This window comes from Boleophthalmus pectinirostris, unplaced genomic scaffold, assembly GCF_026225935.1.
Source record: "Boleophthalmus pectinirostris isolate CB_2022bp ecotype Guang Dong unplaced genomic scaffold, ASM2622593v1 HiC_scaffold_13, whole genome shotgun sequence".
NCBI classification, from domain to species: Eukaryota; Metazoa; Chordata; class Actinopteri; order Gobiiformes; family Gobiidae; genus Boleophthalmus; species Boleophthalmus pectinirostris.
Window position 1 is genome coordinate 12,434,132 of NW_026571036.1, and position 21,518 is coordinate 12,455,649.

General features: G+C 36.1%; 1 protein-coding gene across 1 annotated transcript; it reads right to left on the reverse strand.

Moving 5' to 3' along the window:
• Window positions 1–462: 462 nt before the first annotated feature.
• LOC110156767 (phospholipase B1, membrane-associated-like) lies at window positions 463–20,165 on the reverse strand. The gene is made up of 43 exons (XM_055149772.1): window positions 20,096–20,165; window positions 19,261–19,314; window positions 19,054–19,114; window positions 18,943–18,977; window positions 17,967–18,051; window positions 17,847–17,898; window positions 17,712–17,777; window positions 17,160–17,225; window positions 17,013–17,074; window positions 16,859–16,934; window positions 16,660–16,764; window positions 15,777–15,842; window positions 15,620–15,679; window positions 15,406–15,480; window positions 15,288–15,348; window positions 15,039–15,097; window positions 14,303–14,376; window positions 14,180–14,223; window positions 13,716–13,824; window positions 13,049–13,100; window positions 12,637–12,717; window positions 12,467–12,532; window positions 12,244–12,344; window positions 11,505–11,586; window positions 11,311–11,415; window positions 10,525–10,620; window positions 10,356–10,427; window positions 10,115–10,192; window positions 9,032–9,092; window positions 8,890–8,948; window positions 7,589–7,656; window positions 7,470–7,513; window positions 7,239–7,338; window positions 6,735–6,786; window positions 5,928–6,008; window positions 5,783–5,848; window positions 4,384–4,478; window positions 4,224–4,305; window positions 3,528–3,632; window positions 3,349–3,444; window positions 2,473–2,547; window positions 803–1,012; window positions 463–477 (listed from the first exon to the last, which is right to left on the reverse strand). The coding sequence occupies exons 1-43, from the start codon at window positions 20,163–20,165 to the stop codon at window positions 463–465; spliced, it is 3,222 nt and encodes a 1,073-aa protein (XP_055005747.1).
• Window positions 20,166–21,518: the final 1,353 nt, after the last annotated feature.

A 21,518-nucleotide genomic window follows, 5' to 3' on the forward strand; every position in this document is an offset into this window, starting at 1 on the left:
CAGAAGTTCCCAATAAATGTGTGGCACTTGTAGGTTTTTTGGCTTTCACTCTTCTGTCCAGTTCATCCCAAACCAGCTCGATGGGGTTTAAATCTGTAGACTGTGCTGGACACTCCATGTTTTCAAGCTTTACCATCTTGTTCTTTTTTTCCTGAGGTAGTTTTGGCAGAGCTTGGACTTGTGTTTTGTATCTTTTATCTTTTTTTTAACTTCTGACCAGTTCTTACCTTTGTACCATTTCAAGCTCTTCATTGGACTTTCACAACTTGAATTGCAATAAATAACTGGAAAAAATAGGGTGTTCTAAAAACTTTTGACCGGTAATGTATGTAAAATCCCTTAGTTGTCCAGGTAGAATCCATGACAAAGGAGAAATTAAATTGGTCAACTGGACAAAAGTTTGGTCAAATATGTTTCGCAGCTTGGATGTATGAATTGTCGTCAAATCTAATACCAAATAGTTTAGATTCCTAATTTCTTAAACAGCAATACGTTAAAATATTAAAACATCTAATCAGAATTTGTCTATCAATGCCTTTTCAAGATTCAACCTTATTCAACCATAAACTATTCTAAAACAATTGTCTTTTTTCAATAACTCAGCCACATTTTGAAAGTTTTTTAATGTATTTTTGTCTATAAATACAGATATATCATGACAAACATATAAAACAGAATATTTTTTTATAAATACAAACTGAGTGAGAGAACATTTTTACTGTGTTTCTATAAAGACTGATATCTAAAAACTGGTTCCTTTCATATTCACATTTTTGCTTTTCTTTATATATGAACAAACTACCCAGGAGACCACAAACCCGACCAGCAGACTCCCGACGGCGGCCAGCACGGGGACCCACACGGGCAACTCGGGGGAGCACAGCGGCTGGGGTCCCGTCACAGAAGGCGTGGGGTCTGTGGAGGGGGAGACTGTGCTCTGGGACACAGTGGGAGGTGGGGTGGTGGTAACCTCTGGTAAACTGTTCATTTTGGTGAAGATGAAGGGGTTGGTCTGCGAGGAGAGTGAGGAAGATAATCATGTTATTGTGTCAATGTAAATCAAAGCAAGAGTTTCACTAAATTAAAGTTAGAACGTATTTTGAACCATTGCCAGATTCTATTAGCCTGATTCATCAGCTGATTTCACTTCGTGGAAACCGTCTGACCTCCCAGCATTAGTATTTGTTCGCTCAATGGTAGGCGGGTACTTTTTTTAATTTATCCAATCGCTGCTATTTCGTTGTGACATATGTAATGCACCACTAACGGGACTAACTGGTATATTAAGCTTTTCCCAAATCCCATAGGAAGAAGGGCAATAACGTCTTTCCTCTTGATAAAATTCACCAAACATTCTCTTTGTTCCGGCTTTAAATCCTTGATCTCAGGGAATAGTTGCCAGAACAGAATATATGGCTCTTTGCCAACTGGCTGGTGCTTGAACTCGCACTTCCAAGATTTTTGCGAACCGTCCAGTGTATTCAGATTCCTGACCTAGTCTCTGGAGAGAAATGAAATTGAGTGGAGGCACAACATTTTACAACTGTCCATCATTTACATGGCCAGTCAAAATCAGATAACTAGAATAATGGGATAACCCAATAATTAGATGTCGATGTGATTTTTGGTGTGTGTTTACATGCAAAAAATCAGATAATGAAAAATATCTGGTGACTTGATTGTTGTATTTGGAAGACAAAGAATAATTAATTTTAAAATAACTCTTTTCATCTATTTTTCAAATTTTTTCATCATATTCAGTCCAGAAATCAGATCACGATTACTGTCTGTGGCTACATGCACACTCAAAATCTGATTATTATCACATTGTTGAATTATATAATTATTAAAATGACAAGTAAACAGCTGAATCATCCAAAAATGTGCATGTGAACATTGCCACTGTCAGCCTGCTACACTTGCTTCTCTCTAACAAAAATTATGTACAGTTGTCTCATTGCATCTAACTGCTGTAAGTGCCAGTTTAACCTTTGTTTCAGTTTCTCCTGATAACTTTAAAGACAAACCTTTTAAAACTACTACTATTATTACTATATATTGGGTGTTTTTCTTGGCTTTAAAGTCTATTATGCAGATGAATATTACCAATTATCTGAGACTTAACTGAGATTCAGGAGCAGGACCACGCCTCAACCGCCCTCTCCTCCTCGCCAACGAACCACAACTCACTTTGACCACACCTCTAATTTCCCAAAAGCCTATTTGTAGCAGCCTTTCCCATCATCCCAGTTTGTCTCAGCTCGACCCCACTCTCCCACCCCTTGTCTTGTTCGTCTTTCAGCTATAAAACACCTACGAGGGGAGCCCCGATTGAGACGAAGCCCCCACCCAGAGCCTCAACCCAGCCATCTCCGCCCGCCTCGTACATTATCAATAAACTTCTTCGCGCTATGTCGTTGTTGGCGTGGGCCTTGCTAGTGAAAGTATCTATAGGAGTAAACTTATTCTTACCTGCGAGGGACAGTGGAGCTTGGAGCGGTCGTAAGTGTAGTTGTTAAATGCTGTCTTCCTTCCCACTGGCTCCAGCTGTCAAAGTTTCAGATGATATTAAATACAACATTCATCTTGATGCTTTTTTTAAAAAATCCGTGTATCATTCATTCATTTGTTTTACCAAAATAAAAACAAAAATAAGAAAATGAAAAAAAAAGACTATTTTCTGCTTTATTTGTCTCCAAAACCAAAATGAAAAAATGGATAACGACTTGTTTTTTCAATTTTCAATTTTGTGTTTAAATGAAAAATGGAAAAAACTGACTTGACTTAAACTGTGATGATGGACTGAACCAGAATTGAACCAGGACTGAACCAGGACTGAACCAGGACTGAACCAGGACTGAGCCAGGACTGAAACAAAACTAAACCAGGACTGACTCAGGACTAAACCAGGACTGAACCAGGACTAAACCAGGTCTAAACCAGGTCTAAACTAGGACTGAGACCGGGACCAGACCAGGACCAGGATCAGGACCAGGATCAGACCTGAGACCGGGACTGAGACCCGGACCCGACTGAGACCAGACCAGAACTGAGACTGGGACCGAGACCAGGCCTGAGACCAGTTTAGTCCTGGTTCAGTCCGGCATCTCAGTTTAAGTCACATAAACGGGAAACGGCCGTTATCCGATTTTTCCATTATTAATTTAAACACAAAAATGAAAACTGAAAAAATAATTTCAGAATCATTATCCATGTTTTAATTTTGGTTTTGGAGACAAATAATGAAAAAAATTGTTGTCTTTTCATTTTCTTATTTTTGGTTTATATTGAAAAACAAATAATACACTGATTTTTTGTTTTGTTTTGTTTTGTATTTTTAAACCTTACCATATTATTCCACAGAGCTATGGCCATCTCCGCCTGCGCCCGGTCACTTAGATGGAAACAGTCCAGAGAATAGAAACTGGTGTCCACCTCTCCCTCCTGCAAAACGGATGAGAGTAAACAAGATACAGGGACAGATTACACAATAACTACATTTAGTTTTGGTTTTAAATGCTCCTTACTCCAATGTGTGGCAGAAAGTAGTTGTGTAAAAATGGCTGAAGGACCACAGCGAAGTCCTCTTTCCCGTCATATCGATCACTAGAGAGTAGAAACTCAAGTTCAGCCTGAAAATGGAAGAAAAAAATGCAGAATTGACTTGTGAGCTCTTAGTCATCTTAGAAAATTGTTTCCTCCTCAAAAACAGACCTGAGTAATCCTTTATTATTTTTCTGTCTACATCTAAAACTCAAAACTCAAAATGCTCTTCCACTTCGAGATGTAACAAAGCGGTAGTTTTCAACAGCTCATTTTACCCTTTGTTTAGTCGATATTGGACATTTCTGCGCTGAAATTATCCAAATGATACTAGTGAAGGTGTATGGATTTTAGAAACAAGAACACAACTCCAGGTATGTTTTGATGAGGAAACAACATTATAACAAACATAAAAAATAGCCCTTTAAATGACATAATTAATTTTGCTGTAATTTGATGTAATTTAATGCTTTATAATTCCAAAAAACTGGTCAGATATTGAGTGTGAATGTAACCACTGCCACTACAGAGCTCCATCTGATGTGACTAATCTGATTTCTTTCTGATTTTTTCCACCCAAACATTAACATAGTAATGTACAACAAAGTAAATTACAATAATGGAACAATAATGTAATTACTTTTTCTCTTTTTTTCTCTTTTACTCTTTGGGAAGCTTACCTGGTATTCATGATTTATCCGTTTTATCTCTTCCATTTCGGGGGAGTTTGTGGTGGGGTTAATGACACAAGGGCACTGCGTTCTGTGGGAAAAAAAATACTCCTAATCTTGCAGTTTCTTTATTTTATTACACCAGAGTCTCTATAGAAAAATGAAATACCTTTGCAGGAGGCCACAGCCAATTGTGTTTCTCTGAACTGTTTTCACTGGATCTATTTGCAAAACTTGGACGACATTGACCAACACACGAGGGACCTAGAGACATGAACAACTATCAGCACATTTTCAGTTAAAGGTGAAGTTAAAGACGCTCTGTGTAACTTTTCTCACTCTCTCTAGCTCAAGTTACAGCTCAGATTTGTGGAGACGCAATTCTGCTCATAGAATTAAGAATTAATGGTTTTTCTGTGCTTTTTTAACAATAAAAACACCTGTAATTAAATAAATGCTAGATAAATTTTATGCCATTTTGCACAAGATTACTAGCCTGATTCATCAGCTGGTTTCACTTCGTAGAAACCATCTAACCTCGCAGCGTTAGAATTTGTTTGCTCGACGGTAGGTGGTTATTTCTTTTTTTCATTTAACCATTCGCTGCTATTTGGTCATGACATATGTAATGCGCCGCTAACGGGGCTAACTGGTATATTAAGCTTTTCCCAAATCTCGAAGGAAGAAGGGCAATAACGTCTTTCCTCTTGATAAAATTCACCAAACATTCTCTTTGTTCCAGCTTTAAATCCTCGACATTGGGAACACAGAATGTATGGCTCTTTGCTGATTGGCTGGTGCCCGAACTCACACTTCTGGAGTTCTTGCAAACCGTTTAGTGTATTCTGATTCCTGACCTAGTCGTTGGAGAAAAATTTAATTGAGCGGAGACACTAGGTCGCGCCAGCCTGGCTATAAGATTACCGTATTTTCCGGGCTATTGGGCGCACTCATAAGCTTCCAACCCCATCAAAAAACAGCTGCGCGCCCCACAATCCAGAGCACCCTATACACGAATCCACTCGGGTGTCGCAGCACGACTTAAGTAAACTACAAAGCCACACCACCCGCAGCGCACGCAAACACGCACGGAGCAGACAGCGACCGCACAGCGAAAAACACCCTCAGCCACTCTCATCACTCCATGCAAACGAGGAATGGAACGGAGTAACGAACCGAAAAAGCGAGTGCAATGTGCCACTTCTAGCCACAACTGAACAAGTCACTGCGAACACGCCAAAAATCCAGTGGTCCCAGACAGCACCCTCCCTACACGCCACAACTGAACAAAGCCCAGAGTCACCGTGAACGCACCAACCTAAGTCCGACTGACCCATCCAACTGTTGTGTTTTGTTTAAAGTCCGGTGCAGTTTATATGTGAAAAAAATTCAAAAATAGACCATTCTATGACAGTGCGCCTTATAATCCAGAGTGCCTAATAGTGCGGAAAATACAGTACAGGCAAAGCAATAACATCACCATGGAGACAAGCAGACAAACCCTAAAAGTTACATAGTGCATCTTTAACATTATTACTTAGCATGGTGAATAATAACATCTAACTTACACTTTGATATAGTATGTCCAAACTTTTCTCTATGTTGCGGCTGAAATGTTCGGCTGTGAGGTTGTACTGTTGAAACAAAGTAAAAATACATGTTAAAAACTGTAATTATTTGGTAGAAGTGGCTTTTATTGTTGTTGTGACTTACTTGATCGAAGCAGTAGTTACAAAGATCCATATCCCCCACAAATATCGTCACCAGCTTCCAGTCTTGTTCAAAATTCACCTCCTGTGGTATATCAAATACAACACATTGGTGGTTTCTTAAAGGTCCTATATTACACAAAATTGACTCCTGTGAGCTTTAAGTTGTGCAAAATGCTGTTACCTCCTCAAAAACATACTTTGAGTTGTGTTTTGTTCCATTCACACAATCCTGTATTGCTTGATTTTTTTATTTTGAGTTTGTGCCAAGAGAGAAACAATAATCATATACAGTATATTACATACACATTGTAAACAACAGAAAAGCACATTTTTCAAAAAAGGAGTGGGAAGAAGGAAAACTTATATTTTGTTCATGACAAAAATGATGTGGTTGCTTCTGTACATTGATCACGGAACTTAACAAATAGTAATATTAGACTATCAACATCTCCAAAGTTCAAACCCTGTAATGTCATGAAGTGATAATTTTCAAGTTTACAGCTCCTTTTTACTTTTAGTTCAGTAGAAATTGGCAATTCCAGGTCTTAAATTATCCAAATGATTCTAGTAAAGGTATATGGAGTTTAAAAACACAGTGGAGCACTTGTATTACCACATTTTCTGTTTGAGAGAAGAACTCAGCCTAAATATGGATTTGTGTGTCAAACATACACGAATGAAACAAAACACAACTCCGGGTATGTTTTTGATGAGGATTGATTATAACAGATCAGAAATTAGAGTAATACAGACCCTTTAATACACACAAAGATAATATTAATATCAATAGATGAGATTACAACGTTACCTTGTTGTTCTTGAGGGCCTTAACCAGAGCTTCTGCTTGTGTTGGAATGTCTCTGTGAGAAAAAAGTAAGTAAACTGTATTAAATATATAAATCCTTATCAGTAGATTGTGCTAGGGATGTAAAAATATCCAAATCTCACGGTACGATATTTATTGCAATATTTTGTGGAGGCCAACAAAATTGTGAATATGCTGCTTTTTCCTCTTGAAAATGCCTTGACAAGACTTAATACAAAGAACTAAGATTTAAAAGTGCTTAGAACTGTTATTTCTTCATTTAGTTTGCACCAAAACAGAGCAAAGGATCATGGTCTATGTAGTTCCCTCTGTTTTTTTTTTTTTTAGCTATTGCTGCACCATAACAATGAATTTAAGCAAATAAACTTGTGATTCGATATATTGTGATGGCGCTCGATATTACTGAGAGACTTTTGACAATACAGTATCACAATATTTTGGTTATTGTTACACCCCTAGATTGTGCAGTTAGATAACATTACATACAAAGACTTAGCTCCAGGTTGGGCCATGTTGAAGCCTTTTTTCAGAGCCAGTTGTCCAACGGAGAATCCCAGAAGGTTTGGGTTGAACTTCCTTAAAATGTCTAAAAAGATAAATGTTTTTTTTAATATTATTCAAACCTTTATTAAAAATGCGGAACACAAATCAAATTAGAATAGCAAAACTTTATAGACAAATCTAAAAAATATAAAATAGCTCGGAGTAAAAACTGACTTGGTAATGTGGTCACGGTCTCTAAACTTGCATCTCCTCCAATGCTGCAAAACAGTACAAGTCATGGTGACACTGTAAAATTGCAAAAGTAGACAGGTCTTTTTTTGTTTTCATGTTACCTCCATGCCACTCCTCTGTACTGTTTACTCAGGTCGAACAAGTTCTTGGCCTTAGCGGCAACTCCAGCCTGTGAAACGAGGACACAAAAGGGTGGAATATGGGTGAAGGGTCTGGCTCAAGGACATAATGATAGAAAGCACAAAAATTACAGGTTTAAAACAAGTTCTCCTCTAGTGTAATTTATAACAGAACTGTAATAGAAATACTAAGGAGGCAGTAATGATGCACACACACACACACACACACACTTTATTTCAGTAGCACTAAACCAGGCTATATTGAGCAAGTACAAGTAATAGTTGCATTAAAATCTCGATATTTCATACTCACAACCCAATTTTTTCTATACATCTGCAAAATAATCCAATCCAACTTTTTTGTAGCATTTTATAAACAAGACAGTTTCCAAAGTGCTTCACATAGCAATGTAAAACATTTTACTTAAAAAAATAAAAATAAAAAATCAGCAAAATTATGTTTCAATCATGACAAAACTAATAGAATCATTAAATAATATAATAATAATAAAATCAATGAACAAAAATAATAAAATCAATACATAAATACATTTTTAAAAATGTAATTAAATTAATTAATGAATAAAAAAATAATAATAAAAAAATAAAATAAAAAAAAAAAAAAAAAACCAAACCAAAACAAAACAAAAAAACCACAGAGGACCACACAACTCTCACGCGGTATTAAAAGAGAATAAAAGTGGGTCTTAAGAGAGTTTCAGAGTTTGGGGCCGGCTACAGATAAGGCCCTGCCCCCCCGGTTTTAAATCTGGTTTTAGGCACCACGAGCTGGAGCTGGCCCTCGGACCTCAGCACATGTGCAAAATAAATAGGGGGAGAGCAGACAGATATAATATAACATAACCATAACCCTAAGATATTTTGGTTATAGGTTGTTCAATATACATATTTTTTGTTTGTTTAAGCTGACAAAGAAGTGCCAGTTTTTGCTTCCATATGAATAGACCCAGTAATGACACAGATATTAATCATAAACCAGGTCAACAAAGCTGCAATCTGACAGTTAAACAGGTTATAATAACTCAAAAACAGCAGAGACGGGGGAGCTGCTGGTATCTATGTGACTAAGGGTGAAAGGCTCGTGAAAAAGGGTGCAGTTCATTAAGAAGAGGTAAACACTGCCTCCATCACTGCATATAAAACAAAACAATACACTACAATACAATAATCTTATGGTATTTTGATCTTGTGAGACCTTGTGTACCTTGTGTATTTTGATCTTATCCCATTCATAATAGTAATAAATATTAACATGATCTTACTGTGACAGAATCTCCGAGAGCGGCCACCACCTTGATGTCTGCCGGTCGGAGTCTGTGAACTATAGTTTCAAACACAGATATCATGAGAAAGTATAGATAGTATTCAGCCACTGTAGAACAAAGACCATAAAGATTGTCTCACCTGATGTGGGCACGGGGTTAGATGGAGCAAGGTCCACGCACGAGAAGTCACTACCCCAATTCTGACGGGAAAGAGAAGAGATTTAAAATAGATTAACAGGAATTATAATATAAAAATGATGTAATGAAATAATCAGGTGGCATTACAACATGTATATGCTTGTAATGGATAGAGATAAGTTAGGTAAAATCTTAACAGGCTGATTTTGTTGTGTGGTTAATAGATAATAGATAATTAAGTAGATAATGAACCTTGAAAATACCTAAAATGCTGCTGAAATACACATTTTATTTAGGACTACGCTGTACTCTGTGATGAAACTGGTTGTTGTTGTTGCACTATTTAACTTTCTTACTGAAATGTTCCACAATATGGCATGAAATGAATCTATATAAGTAACGGAAAAAACGGATAACAGCCGTTTCCCATTTTCGTGACTTGAACTGTGATGCTGGACTTTTATGCTGCATACGGACTGAACCAGGACTGAACCAGGACTAAAACAGGTCTCAGTCCCGGTCTCAGTCCGGTCTATGTCCCGGTCTATGTCCTGGTCTAGTCCCAATCTGAGTCCCGGTCTCAGTCCTGATCTTAGTCCCGGACTGGTCCCACTCTGGTTCCGGTTTCCTGATCACCTGAAAGTCTACGTGGGCGCACCTCCAGGCAAGTCCCGACAGACCTGGTTCAGTCCTTGTTTAGTCCTGGTTCAATTCTGGTTCAGTCCTGGTTTAGTCCTGGATCAGTTCTGGTTCAGTCCGTATGCGTGATAATATCATACTGAGAAATTTGGATATCGTTACATCCCTAATTATTAATAAATATAAAATGATTACATTGTTGTTTTTTATGCTTTACGTTACAAAACCCCCCACTAAACTATAAAAAAGAAAAATCAAAAAATCAAGTTTGAACAGGCGGCTTATTACTAACTTGAAGCTCTGTAGTAAGTCTCCCCTGGAAAGTTACACCCTTCTGAATAATAATGCAAATATCTAAAATATCTCAAGATCACATATTTCACATAAAACAGGATTCAGCCCGTTTTTCAGACTAAAACATTCCCAGGAAAATAATAATACTTACAGTAATAGGATCAGGGGTCGGCGGGGGGCCTGCGTACATGTAGTCACTGTTGTTGTATGTCCTGATGTATGGTGACGTCTACAGAAAAATATTTATTTATATAATTAATCACTACCATCAAACATACATTTTTTTCTAATTAAATATTTTTGTATATTTTTTTGTATTTTATTTGTATTATATTTATTATTTTTATTTCTATAATTATGTATTTATTTATTCATTTCTTGCTTCCTCTTACCTTTGTTGGACATTTAAGTTCAATTCCTGCTACAAAATCGTGTTTGGTGGTTTTATTGCCCAGTGGCTCCAACTGGAAAAAAGTAATATTGAAAGCTGACTATTTTCTACTACTACTACTACAAAAAAAGCGAAACAATAGCATTAAACTAAATAAATTGTAGTCGTACCATATTGTTCCACAGAGCCCGGGCCATCTGCGTTTGGGATTTCTGACTAAGATGAAAACAGTCGGCGCTGAAGTAGGAACGGTCTGGGCGGCCATCCTGAAAGTGTATGATAGTTTTGATTAGTTTAAGGGTAAATATCATGCCTCACAACTAAAAGATTAATATAATATAAATGTGTGTCTCCCTCTGCTGGCAACAGTGAGAAGTGAATTGTTTGAAATGGAGGCCTGACTATAAGCAACGTGGTCCTAACTGATAGATGCAAAATACTCAAGACAAATTAATATGACATTATCAAAATTTGTAGAGTAAGATGTATGTTCTTGATTACCTAGTCTCGTGTGTTTTAACTAAAAGGGAAACTAAACATTTATACATTTATACCACATTCATGTTGGATGCCGAATTGGGACTGAAACTAAAGAGTCAGTGATTTTTTTGTTGTTGTTGTTGACTAGTCCAAAAAATGTCTAATGTAACTTGGATATTTTGTAAGAGTAACCAGTTAAGGCTAATACATGCCAAATGGGGGTATACTGATATTTACAAATTAACAATCACAAAAAATACATTCTTCCAGTCTCATTTTGATTTAATAATGTTAGTATCTTTGTGATAAAAACTATTATGACAGCAAATGGCATGTGTGACAGTCCGTTTATGCTCCAGATAATGATTAACAATTATCATAAGACAGCTAAACGAGTCTTATTTCGATTAATGGCTGCAGCCCTATGCATAATACAGTAACATATTGATTTTAAATATGCTGTAGCTGTGACTTACAGGGAGTCTAGGGACAAATATTTCCCTGAAGAACGGCTGCACCACCACAGTGAAGTCAGAGCGGGTGTCATAGCGGCCAGACTCCACCAGCTCATTCAGTGCAGTCTAAAGACACAAGCAGACATACAGCAGCCTTATAATACAGATAATTAATCAATCAATATCACTTTATATATTCTGGGTGGATTTTATACCTGATACTTTCTATTAAGAGCCTCCAGTTGTTGCAGCGCTGCAGAGTTGTCTTTAGGCATGATCACACATGGGCAAAGGATACTGTAGGAAATATAGTACAGCATCAAAATACTATTACATACATGAAAAGAAAAAAAGCACAATTCTAGCAGGATACTTTTACTGCTACTTGAATAATATTCTCATTGAAAGTAACAGTGCTCTTACTACTAAAGTTTTAGTTACTCTTTCCTTTGTGTCTAAGTTCACAAGTGATACAAGTTTTATGTTGATCTCAGCATTTGTGTTTCTCGCACTTGCACCAGATATGATTTAATTTTTCTCATCCATCCGTTTTGCATCTATCCCTTGAAAATTACAGATTTTGGACAGTAACTTCAAATTATAAATCAGATGTTATGTCCAGACAGTTACTCTTACCTGAGAAGTACTTTACCAAAATACTTTTTTACTTTAACTGTGTAATTTCATAGACTTTGTTACACCATTACACATTTTCAATTTAGTTTCATGTAAACGCTGCCAAATGAATGTTTTGCTAAAATACCATAGATATATTCATACCACAATGTAATTTTTGACTTGAATGTAAAATATAAAATGCTCAAAACAACTATCTTGCTTAAATTTAAACTTAGAAATAAATTTTTGTATTTATAATACTAGATCTGTGCATCATAATAGCATAGTGTTGAATAGGTACACTACATTATCAGTTTTACATCACTTTATACTCACTTTACGAGCCACGTTGGACATTTGAGTGACGTGTCTGTGTGCATTTCTCTGAGTGGTGTGATGTGAAGAACCTCCACTAGATTCACCAGAGTACGAGGAACCTAAAACACAAACTACATGATCAGTAACCAAGAACTAAATATTGTTCCACGTGCACAGGATATAGTAGTGTATAGTAGTAGTAATGGTGGTGGTAGCAGTAGTAGTAGTATAGCAGTATTACCTCTTTCTGCAAGTAATCCAGGGCTTCTCGCACGTTCTTAATGTAAGTTTCCACAGAATACAACAGCTGTAAGTAACAAAAGGGAATAATGGGAGAATAATGGGAATAAAGTAATTGTTTGCCTTACGAAGAATAAAAATTATAATGTATTCAAGTTTATTTATACTTACTGAGTTTTTGCAAAAGTCACACAGGTCATTTCCTCCAATAAATATAGTAACAACCTTCCAGTCCTCTGTTAAATTGATTTTCTAGAAAGACATGTCATAATCAATATCATATATAATACATAATAAACAATGGTGTTGTCACAATACTAAAACTCAATTGCGATACTTAGGAATAGATTCAATACTGATTTCAATACCAATTTTAAAACTAAAAACATGTTTTCTTCAGACAATAAAGTATGATTTTTAGTATCACTATCTGCTCAAATGAGTATCTAATTTCGGTATGGTTTTTACATCAATTAGTATCCTATTTTCGATATAATAAAGAGTGCAAAGTACATCAGGTTTGGATAAGGAGCTTGGAAGGTTGCAAGTATGAAAGTATCGTCTCTTGTGTTTTTGTCTTTACCGAGTCGTTCTTCATGAGTTTCACCAGAGCTTGAGCCTGGGTCAGCAAATTGCTAAACAAGAGAATTATGTTCTGTTACATACATACAAAATGTAAAATATGTACATGTGATGATACATTTTAAGGGCCTGAGCCTTTCAGAACCAGTATAGGACAAAACAACATAAGACTAAATCAGAACCACTATAAACAGATGAGGTAATAATGAGATTTTACCCATTAAGCACCTGAATGATACAGACACTGCTTTAGTAAACATGAGTGTAGACGAGGACTAGGGATGCACTGGTACTGAAAAATCTGCTTCATCGAGCATTGGTTTCAAAATATTGTTATATTTATTGAATTGAAGATGATTTTCCTGGTCATAGAAAGTCTCATAATGTTTGAACTTTTATTTAAACAAAGTTGTTTTGTTTGTTACTTAAGAGATAAATAACAACTCCATAACAGTTTTTTTGTTTTTGTTTTAGGAAAGTATCAGATGTATTGGCAGATATTTAAAGCTATAGTACTGAAACTGGTATGGTATGACCGCAAATTCCATATGTGTTTTAGAGTCTGTATTGTCTAAATACATTTTTCACAGTCGACTAGTCTTGATTTACTTGATGAATCCTTGTGCGTAGCAGTGAGTGTATATAAAGTGTAATAAAGTGTGACTCACTGGCTTGTGGCTCCACCCACAGCCTGGTTCAGCGCGGCCTCAGGATTGTTCTGTCTGCCCGTGCCCACAGCAAACCCCGTCACATTAGGGTTAAAGTGCCTGAAGATGTCTGCCAGAAGAAACAAGCTGTATTCACTTTTTTCCTATAGTAAATTGATGAACAGTCCTTCCTCCTTTTTCCTCTCTGTCCCTGTCAGCGAAGCACAGACTGTCACTTTTTCCTTTCAACCAATCACCTCTCAAGACATTTATATTTACACTGTGCAGTCCATGTTTCTTTTTCAGCAACATGTCTTATCCCTACACTGCCCTGACTCCTCCACAGCAGTAGAACCATCACCCCCTCAGCCTCACCATCTTCTCCTCTTCACCACCACTATTTAATGTCCGTGGCTCGTGTCTACTTATGTTTGTAATGGTTGAAATATAATTCATATGTATAATTCATATATATCACATCTTACTGGGTAAAGTGGTGACACTGGTCAAGTTGTCATCTCCTCCAATGCTGAAAAACAAGTAAAGAAAGTAACTGATAGAGTTTGTGCTCCAAATAGTACATGTATGCTCATTAGACCAGTCCTAACCTCCAGGATAGACCTCTGTACTGAGTCAGGACGTCCAGAATGTTATTTGGACTTGACGCAATGCCATTTCCCGCCTGTGAATATAAAATAATACGTAAAAACGATATTCAATAACCTTATGGACGACTGCTTAAACATTTTATATTAAGTATGGAGATTTTTTTGTATTTCAACAACAGAATTTGTATGTACTTATTCAAATTTGTATTCAACTAATGAATAAAGATTTATGATATGATGGTTTACATTTTAAGAATGAATGAATTAATGTGTTTCTACTATAACTGGTAATTTCATTATCAAGTTAACATTAAGCAACTTGGCTACAATTTCAATTATTTAGCCTCACTTTAGTGTAACTCTTACTTAAAGCCACAGTATGCAACATTTGTATTAGCTTTTTTTTCTTAATTTTGGGCGTTTATTGCACTGACTTAAAACTTTAACAATAAACATGAGTTCTTACTGTGAGTGTGCTTGCACCACCACAAACCTGACTCTTATTTGGTCTGGAGGAGACATAAAAGTTTCTACGTCTATGGAGAATGCATTTCCATGGAACAAAGGCAGGACATGTACTACATCCAGAAAGTTACATACTGTATCTTTAATGCCCCTTTCTTAATGCAGTATAAAGTCTGACTCTACAGTAGTGGTATTTGGATTGATAAAGTATTAGTAGGTCAATATCTGAATACATTTTTAATTTTTACAAAAATCCAAGAGAAATACTCACTGTCAGAGAGTCTCCCAGAGCAGCCATCACTTTGACATCTCCAGGTCTCAGCTTATGTACTACATATACACAACCAAAATATTAGTTATATTAATTATGTTAGTCCAATTTAGTGTTGTCACCGAACAATACTAAAATTTAAAACTCGCTCTAGACACTAAGAAATAGACTTGATACTGATTCTGATACCACAGTGATAATTAAAAGCATTTTTTCTTTAGACTTTACAGGTATGTCAAAGTGTTTTACCTGTGTTTGGTACTGAAGGTGAGGGGCTCAAGTCCAAACATGGCATCTCTGTCCCTGTAAGCTGAACACAAATTATTAACCCAATCCTAAATCCATCATCTTAACCCAGTATACTCACTGATTCAACTAGCAGTGACACATCATTGCTTTCCTTTAAATACGAGTTCGCAGACGTCCTCAAAAAGGGCCGGAACTTGAGGACAGAGAAAGTACGCGATGAAACACACGCAGGTAGTACAAACAGCAATGAGTAATAGTAATAGTAGTAGCTTAAAGTCATTCTATATAGTACAAGAGGCCTGTTATGCGAGCGGCTGCGTCCAGTTTCTTACCTCAGAGGGGCAGGGCAGAGCGAAGTCCCCTTGTTTCGCGTTGTCAACTGTAGGCTGTAGCTGCAGGACAGGCCATACATTGTGTTCATGTTTCATCAAAGAAGACAATGGTGTGTATGTTCAGAGGAATCGTACACGCTGTCCAAAGAAAACTCACCAGTTGCGTCCACGTTTGAACCAGCAGTTTATCTGTGTGGTATGAGTCGGTATAAGAGGCACCGCTCTGATAAAAAAAGCAAAACAAAAATAAACAATCGTAACAGCATTCAGAGATAATTAGATAATAGATCAAGTTGTATTTTGACTAAGCAGAAATCTAGAGTAGTTATTCTTCGAGCAATTGAGAAAGAAGAAACATTATGCTTTCCATATATGACACTTAAATACGTCCAATTGATATGATTTTAAATTTTATATATTCTGTTCACTGTAAAACACAAAATTTATCTAAAACAGCTTAAAAATAGAAATGGATCCATTGATATCCTGTTCAAAATTGAAGAACTGATGGCCCCCAATGGCATTTTACTATGACAAGCTGCATATTTTTAATTATTTACTTGTTTTTATTGTTCAAAAATGGCTAAAAGGCATTTTTAACCTTACACATGGAGTCTACATTTTTGGAATGATTGCAAGTAAATATAATGAAGTGGGCAGACATAGGGGGGCAGGTGAAAATAGACATTTTCTGAGCAGTCAAGCCTTGAATGCTGGAAAATACAGGATTACTTTGAAAATGAATCAAAATACAACTTTGAGTGAGTTAATGATAAGGGATCACTGTTTTAACATGGCTAAAAACTCTTAAAAGTCCATTTGTCTCCATTAAATCTTGTTCACAAAGCAGAAAAACAACCCTATGTTAAGAAGTAACTCAAAGCTTTATCAAACTTGGACTCAAATCTTGGACTATCGCGATGTGACGTGAGCACATTTCATAAGTTAAATTAGCAATTCTGTAATATTACACTTCATATAATACAAGATACTACTCAACGTTTATACAATACAAATAAAAATGTTTTCTTTTGACTCACAGCAGAAGTTTCTCTGAGCAGCGGTGACTCCTGAAGAACCACAGTGAAGTCTTCTGTGCTTTTGTAAAACCATCGCTTCCTCTCCAACAGCTCACCCAGAGATTTCTACAGGTAAAACACACACAAGCATCATAATGTGCAGTTACAGCCAGAAAAAAACTACAATCAAATCAACGAAATAAAAAACATGATATGAAACCTGCAAAGCAAAAGTCTGCATCGCTCTCACAAGTTTGACCTCTCCTTCTCTGACGGATCCTGAACAAAAACAGTTCCTGTCGATAAAGTTACAATTCAGATTAATTGTCCTTAAAACATGTTGTGTTTGTTGTTTTTGTAGTAGTGTGACTGACCTGCTTTGGTGACTGGCTTGTTCTCCATCCCATAGTGCAACACTGACGATGGTCTTCTTTAGCTGGATACAAAGACATCAGTTTTAAGTTATCTACAGAAAATATCCAATAAAATATATTTCAGAATTGATCATTTAAGGTCTGTACCTGCGATTGGAGTAACTGTAAAGCTTCATCCACCTCTCTGACTGTTTCATCAACTGCAGACAAGGCCTAAACAGACACAATCAAGTGAAATATAGATTTTTTTTCAAAATAATAATGCATCTTCAGATCGATATTTAAGACTTCATCAGACTACTCCATGTACTATAACTTAAAAACAGGCATTCTTTCTATGAGTGGGCTTGGCTCTACACGGATTTGACCTATACCAGTCACTTGTCTTGATGAAGATAGATTTAATGCCATGCTGTGGAATATTCTAGATAAAGCAATACTATCCAGAGTCAAGTATTGGTGAACCCTGGCGCCTAAAAGTTACAGTGTCCATTAACGTTTTCTTTTGTTTTTTCTTTATAACTTTTTTTCTCTTTTGCTTTCTTTTTTAAATGAACAAATTCAAGGCTGGAAATTCACTGAGTCTGAACTACCACATCATCAAAAGATCTCCTGGAAGTCTGAAGCACTAGCCACTCTGCCACCATACATCCCATTTTGGACTTGTTTATTTTTTTAACACTGTGAGATTTCTGATACCTGTTTCTGCTCGCACGCACAGAGCTGATCCATTGGAACAAAGAACATCATTAGTTTCCAGGAATCCTGCAAGAACACACAGTAAATGACAAGCCAAACACTGACAAGCACATAAATATGGAGTCATTTATGTACCGGTTTGTCCTGGAGCTGGAGGGCCACTTCCTCTGCCTGCTCCATCAGTGAACTGCAAACACAAGCTAACTCTAGCACACAGACATAGACGACTAAATGACTGTTTGAACTGCACTTTACCTGTCGGAAAAGAACAGAGGAGAGAGGAGGCTGGGTGGATCAAAGAATGGACTGAGCAGAGACGGATTGAACAAACTCATCAGCTCTGAAAGACAGAAGTGACACGGGTTAGTGCCTGAACTGGGAAGTATTTGGGAAGATATGTTATTGCTTTGTATTAGTATCGATTGAAAACTAGATACACCTTTCCTGAAAAGCTTTAGAATGATCTTGAGCTGTATCAGAACAAGTGTAAGCCCACATAGACTGGAAAACTGGTCCCCAACATTTTTTGCGCCATGGACCGGTTTTATATCTGACAATATTTCACAGACCAGAGGGGGGTGGGGGGCATATGGGAGGAGGCGCGGTAGTTCAGTCCTGGCTAAAAACCTGTTTTAGATCCTGATTTAAATCTGTTTTCAGACCTGGCTTAATCCTGGTTTAGACCTGGTTAAGTCCTGGTTTAGTCCTGGTTTAGACCTGGTTTAGACCTGGTTTAGACCTGGTTTAGACCTAGTTTAGACCTGGTTTAATCCTGGTTTAGTTTCTGGTATTATGAGACAATTATTAAGGTATAGATAATTAAAGCTATTCTCAGAAATACAATTTATCCAAGCTATAACTGTAATAAATGAAGCAATCTCCAGCTGGGACAGTAATATTGGATATATTTGAGGTAAAATGCCTATATATAATAACTTAAACATTGATAAACTACAATTACTTATTCAATATTAATTTTATATAAAGGTATTTTCATTTTCGCAGTGTGGTATAAGATTAACTTAACTTCAGTCAATCACAGTTCACTGCTCATAATCTATACTGGGGAGTCATAAAGATAATGTATGGTAATTGTAAAAGAAACCCTTAACAAAGCGCACTTTCCTGTTATCTATAATATTATTTATAGTCCATAAACTGTCATCTAATATTGGAAACGTTATAAACACTCGATCAACAACTTTAAAGAGAAATGAAAAGGTCATATTACCTTGGAGCTTTGATAAGACACCGGAAAGCTCCGGACTGCAGAAAAAACGATAGTAATGGTCAGTCTCTGGTCTCATGTTTGCTGTTCATGTGAATAATACAGTTTTCAGACCTGTTTGAGTCCAGGCCGACCGAGGAGAGCACGGACACATCTGAGGGACGCACGCTGTCCACTACAATCAAACAAGAGGGTCAGTTATTTACACTTTTTATGCATGCGTTAAAATAATAATGTTGTATTTTTTAATCTACTTATGTATTTATTTTTACAGACATAAACTCAATGTAGCTTATTGAACGTATGAATAAACATCATCACCTGTTGAAGGGGGAGATGGAGAAGTAAGTATCTGGTCACAAGGAAAGGCAATCACTGTAAAAAGAAAAAAAAAAGAGAGAGAGAGAGATAAAATTGTATATATGCAAAAAAAAAAAAAAAAAAAAAAACATAGACAAGAACTAGCAATAAAGAAAAAACAACAACATTCTGTTCAGTATTATGAAACAGCTGAACAAAAATAATGATGATATAGAATAAACGTGAAAATTCCCCAAAAGTTTTCAAAACAATTCATTATTATCTGTATAATTTAATCAGTTTAGAGATAATTTATATGGCTATCAACTTTGAACAATAAATTAATTAGTAATAAATAAAATGTGTTAAAATGTTAACACATTTCTGAGTGTATTGAATATATACATTCTATTGAATAAGAGGTACATTTTCTTGTATGGTGTACTAAGATTTTAAGACAGCAAGATGCGTTTTGCAAATTTCATAGTGCACAACATTAATTCACTATAAACTAATAATAGCATTGAGGAGTTTTTGCTCTATTTTATATTTATAATGTTGGCTGCACTAAAACAAGGCAAAGAATCAAGGTCTAAATAGTTTTCTCTGCTTTTATGGCTACAACCAAAATATGCATTTCTAAAACATATAATTCTGTTACTTAGTCAAAAATAACACTTTTTGTATTAATATAATAATATGATATAATGATGATATTGCCATTTTTGTTCATGAGATTCTACTGACATAATTTAGGTGTTTACTTTTGTTCACTTACACGCAACTAATAACATCATGATGAAAAAATAATAAAACAATTATAACGAGCATAAATCAATAAATGACATATATAAACCTCCAGTGGTCCATGTGAGCCCCAGAAATGAAACGAGAGCCAGGTACAGTCCCCTCCTAATCTCAGCCATAGTGAGTCCTTTGGGTGCACCTCCACGGCCCGTCTCCTCTCCTCTGTGATGTTTAATGATCTTTGTAAGAGATGATCAGATATACTGTGTGCGCTGGTCAGGTCATAAACACGCTCAGGAGGAGGGGCTGGCCCATTGTTCAAAGGTGTAACAATAAATCTATTACACTGATAATGAAAGTCTAATTAATTGATACTGACATGTTACGTAATCAATATTAGCAACGATTAAATAAACTTGGCAACAGGTAGAAAAGAAGTCAGAGCTCAGCAACAGGGTCATGAGTTGAATTTGTGAACAGTGAGTATATTTACATGGCCAGTAAAAATCAAGAACTAGAAATTGTTGAATTTTGGAAGACAAAGTATAGCTGATTTTAAAATACCTTTTCTTCTTTAATTTTTATCCTTGCCACAATAACTTCCCTGTTTTCCATAATTCTTCCTTGTCAAAACCTGCACAGGTGTGAAAAATCTGAAAGAAATCAGATGCAACTGTGCCCGTTCAATAATCTGTTAACTCTGTAATGACCAGATTTTTACCATGCATGTAAACAGAACCATTGTGGAGTTACAATAAAAATAGAAATAGTATTAGAAATTAAGGAGGGGAATGTTTTGATGTTGTTATGGAGCTGACTTCCTTCAAATCAGTGATAAGCGTCACGAAGACACACTGTGATTGGCTATTTGCTGACACAAAAAGAGGACAGTGTGGTTAAACTTGGGTAAATTTATAACACGTTAATAATAACAACACCTTAATAAATCCAAAGACTGAATTTAAAATGTTTAAATGTTTAAGCCTAGTAATTCAATTATATATGTTCATCATAAATTAAGTATTTGTTCTTAAGGCTAATTAAGGTGTTATTATTATGATGTGGTACAAAATTCTGATGTAGACATGTAAAGATGTAAAGATGTAAAGATTCAGATGTAAGGCAATATTAGCTGTAAACAAAACTTATTACTACAAAACCAGAAAAAAGGAAATAAAATAAGAAACAATGAGAAAGAGCAACAATGCTTTAACCCTTAATAGGGCATTCGCATTTCAAAAATATAAACATACAAACGTATTTCAGTAAACACCCTAAATTAGAATTAGTAAAGTAAATAAGCCTTTAGAAAACACCAACACCTTCAGTAGGACATATCTACATTTCTACATATTACATATTTAACATATCTGTATGTTTATCTGGAAGAGATTACACTTGATGAGAAGATAGTCGTATGTAGGGCATTTGAGTCTGTTCAATCTATGGCTCTTATTTTACATAATGGGACTATACCATAAACTTGCATTATCACGGTTAACTATCTGTTTTCTGATACAGAGGTGAGAGAA

Coding starts and splice junctions, on each gene's coding strand:
- LOC110156767 (XM_055149772.1), bottom strand. CDS start 20,165: ATGGCTGAGATTAGGAGGGGACTGTACCTGGCTCTCGTTTCATTTCTG. Junction 19,315..20,095: donor GCTCACATGGACCACTGGAG/GTTTATATATGT, acceptor TTCTTTTTACAG/TGATTGCCTTTCCTTGTGAC. Junction 13,825..14,179: donor CAGTGTCACCACTTTACCCA/GTAAGATGTGAT, acceptor TTCTTCTGGCAG/ACATCTTCAGGCACTTTAAC.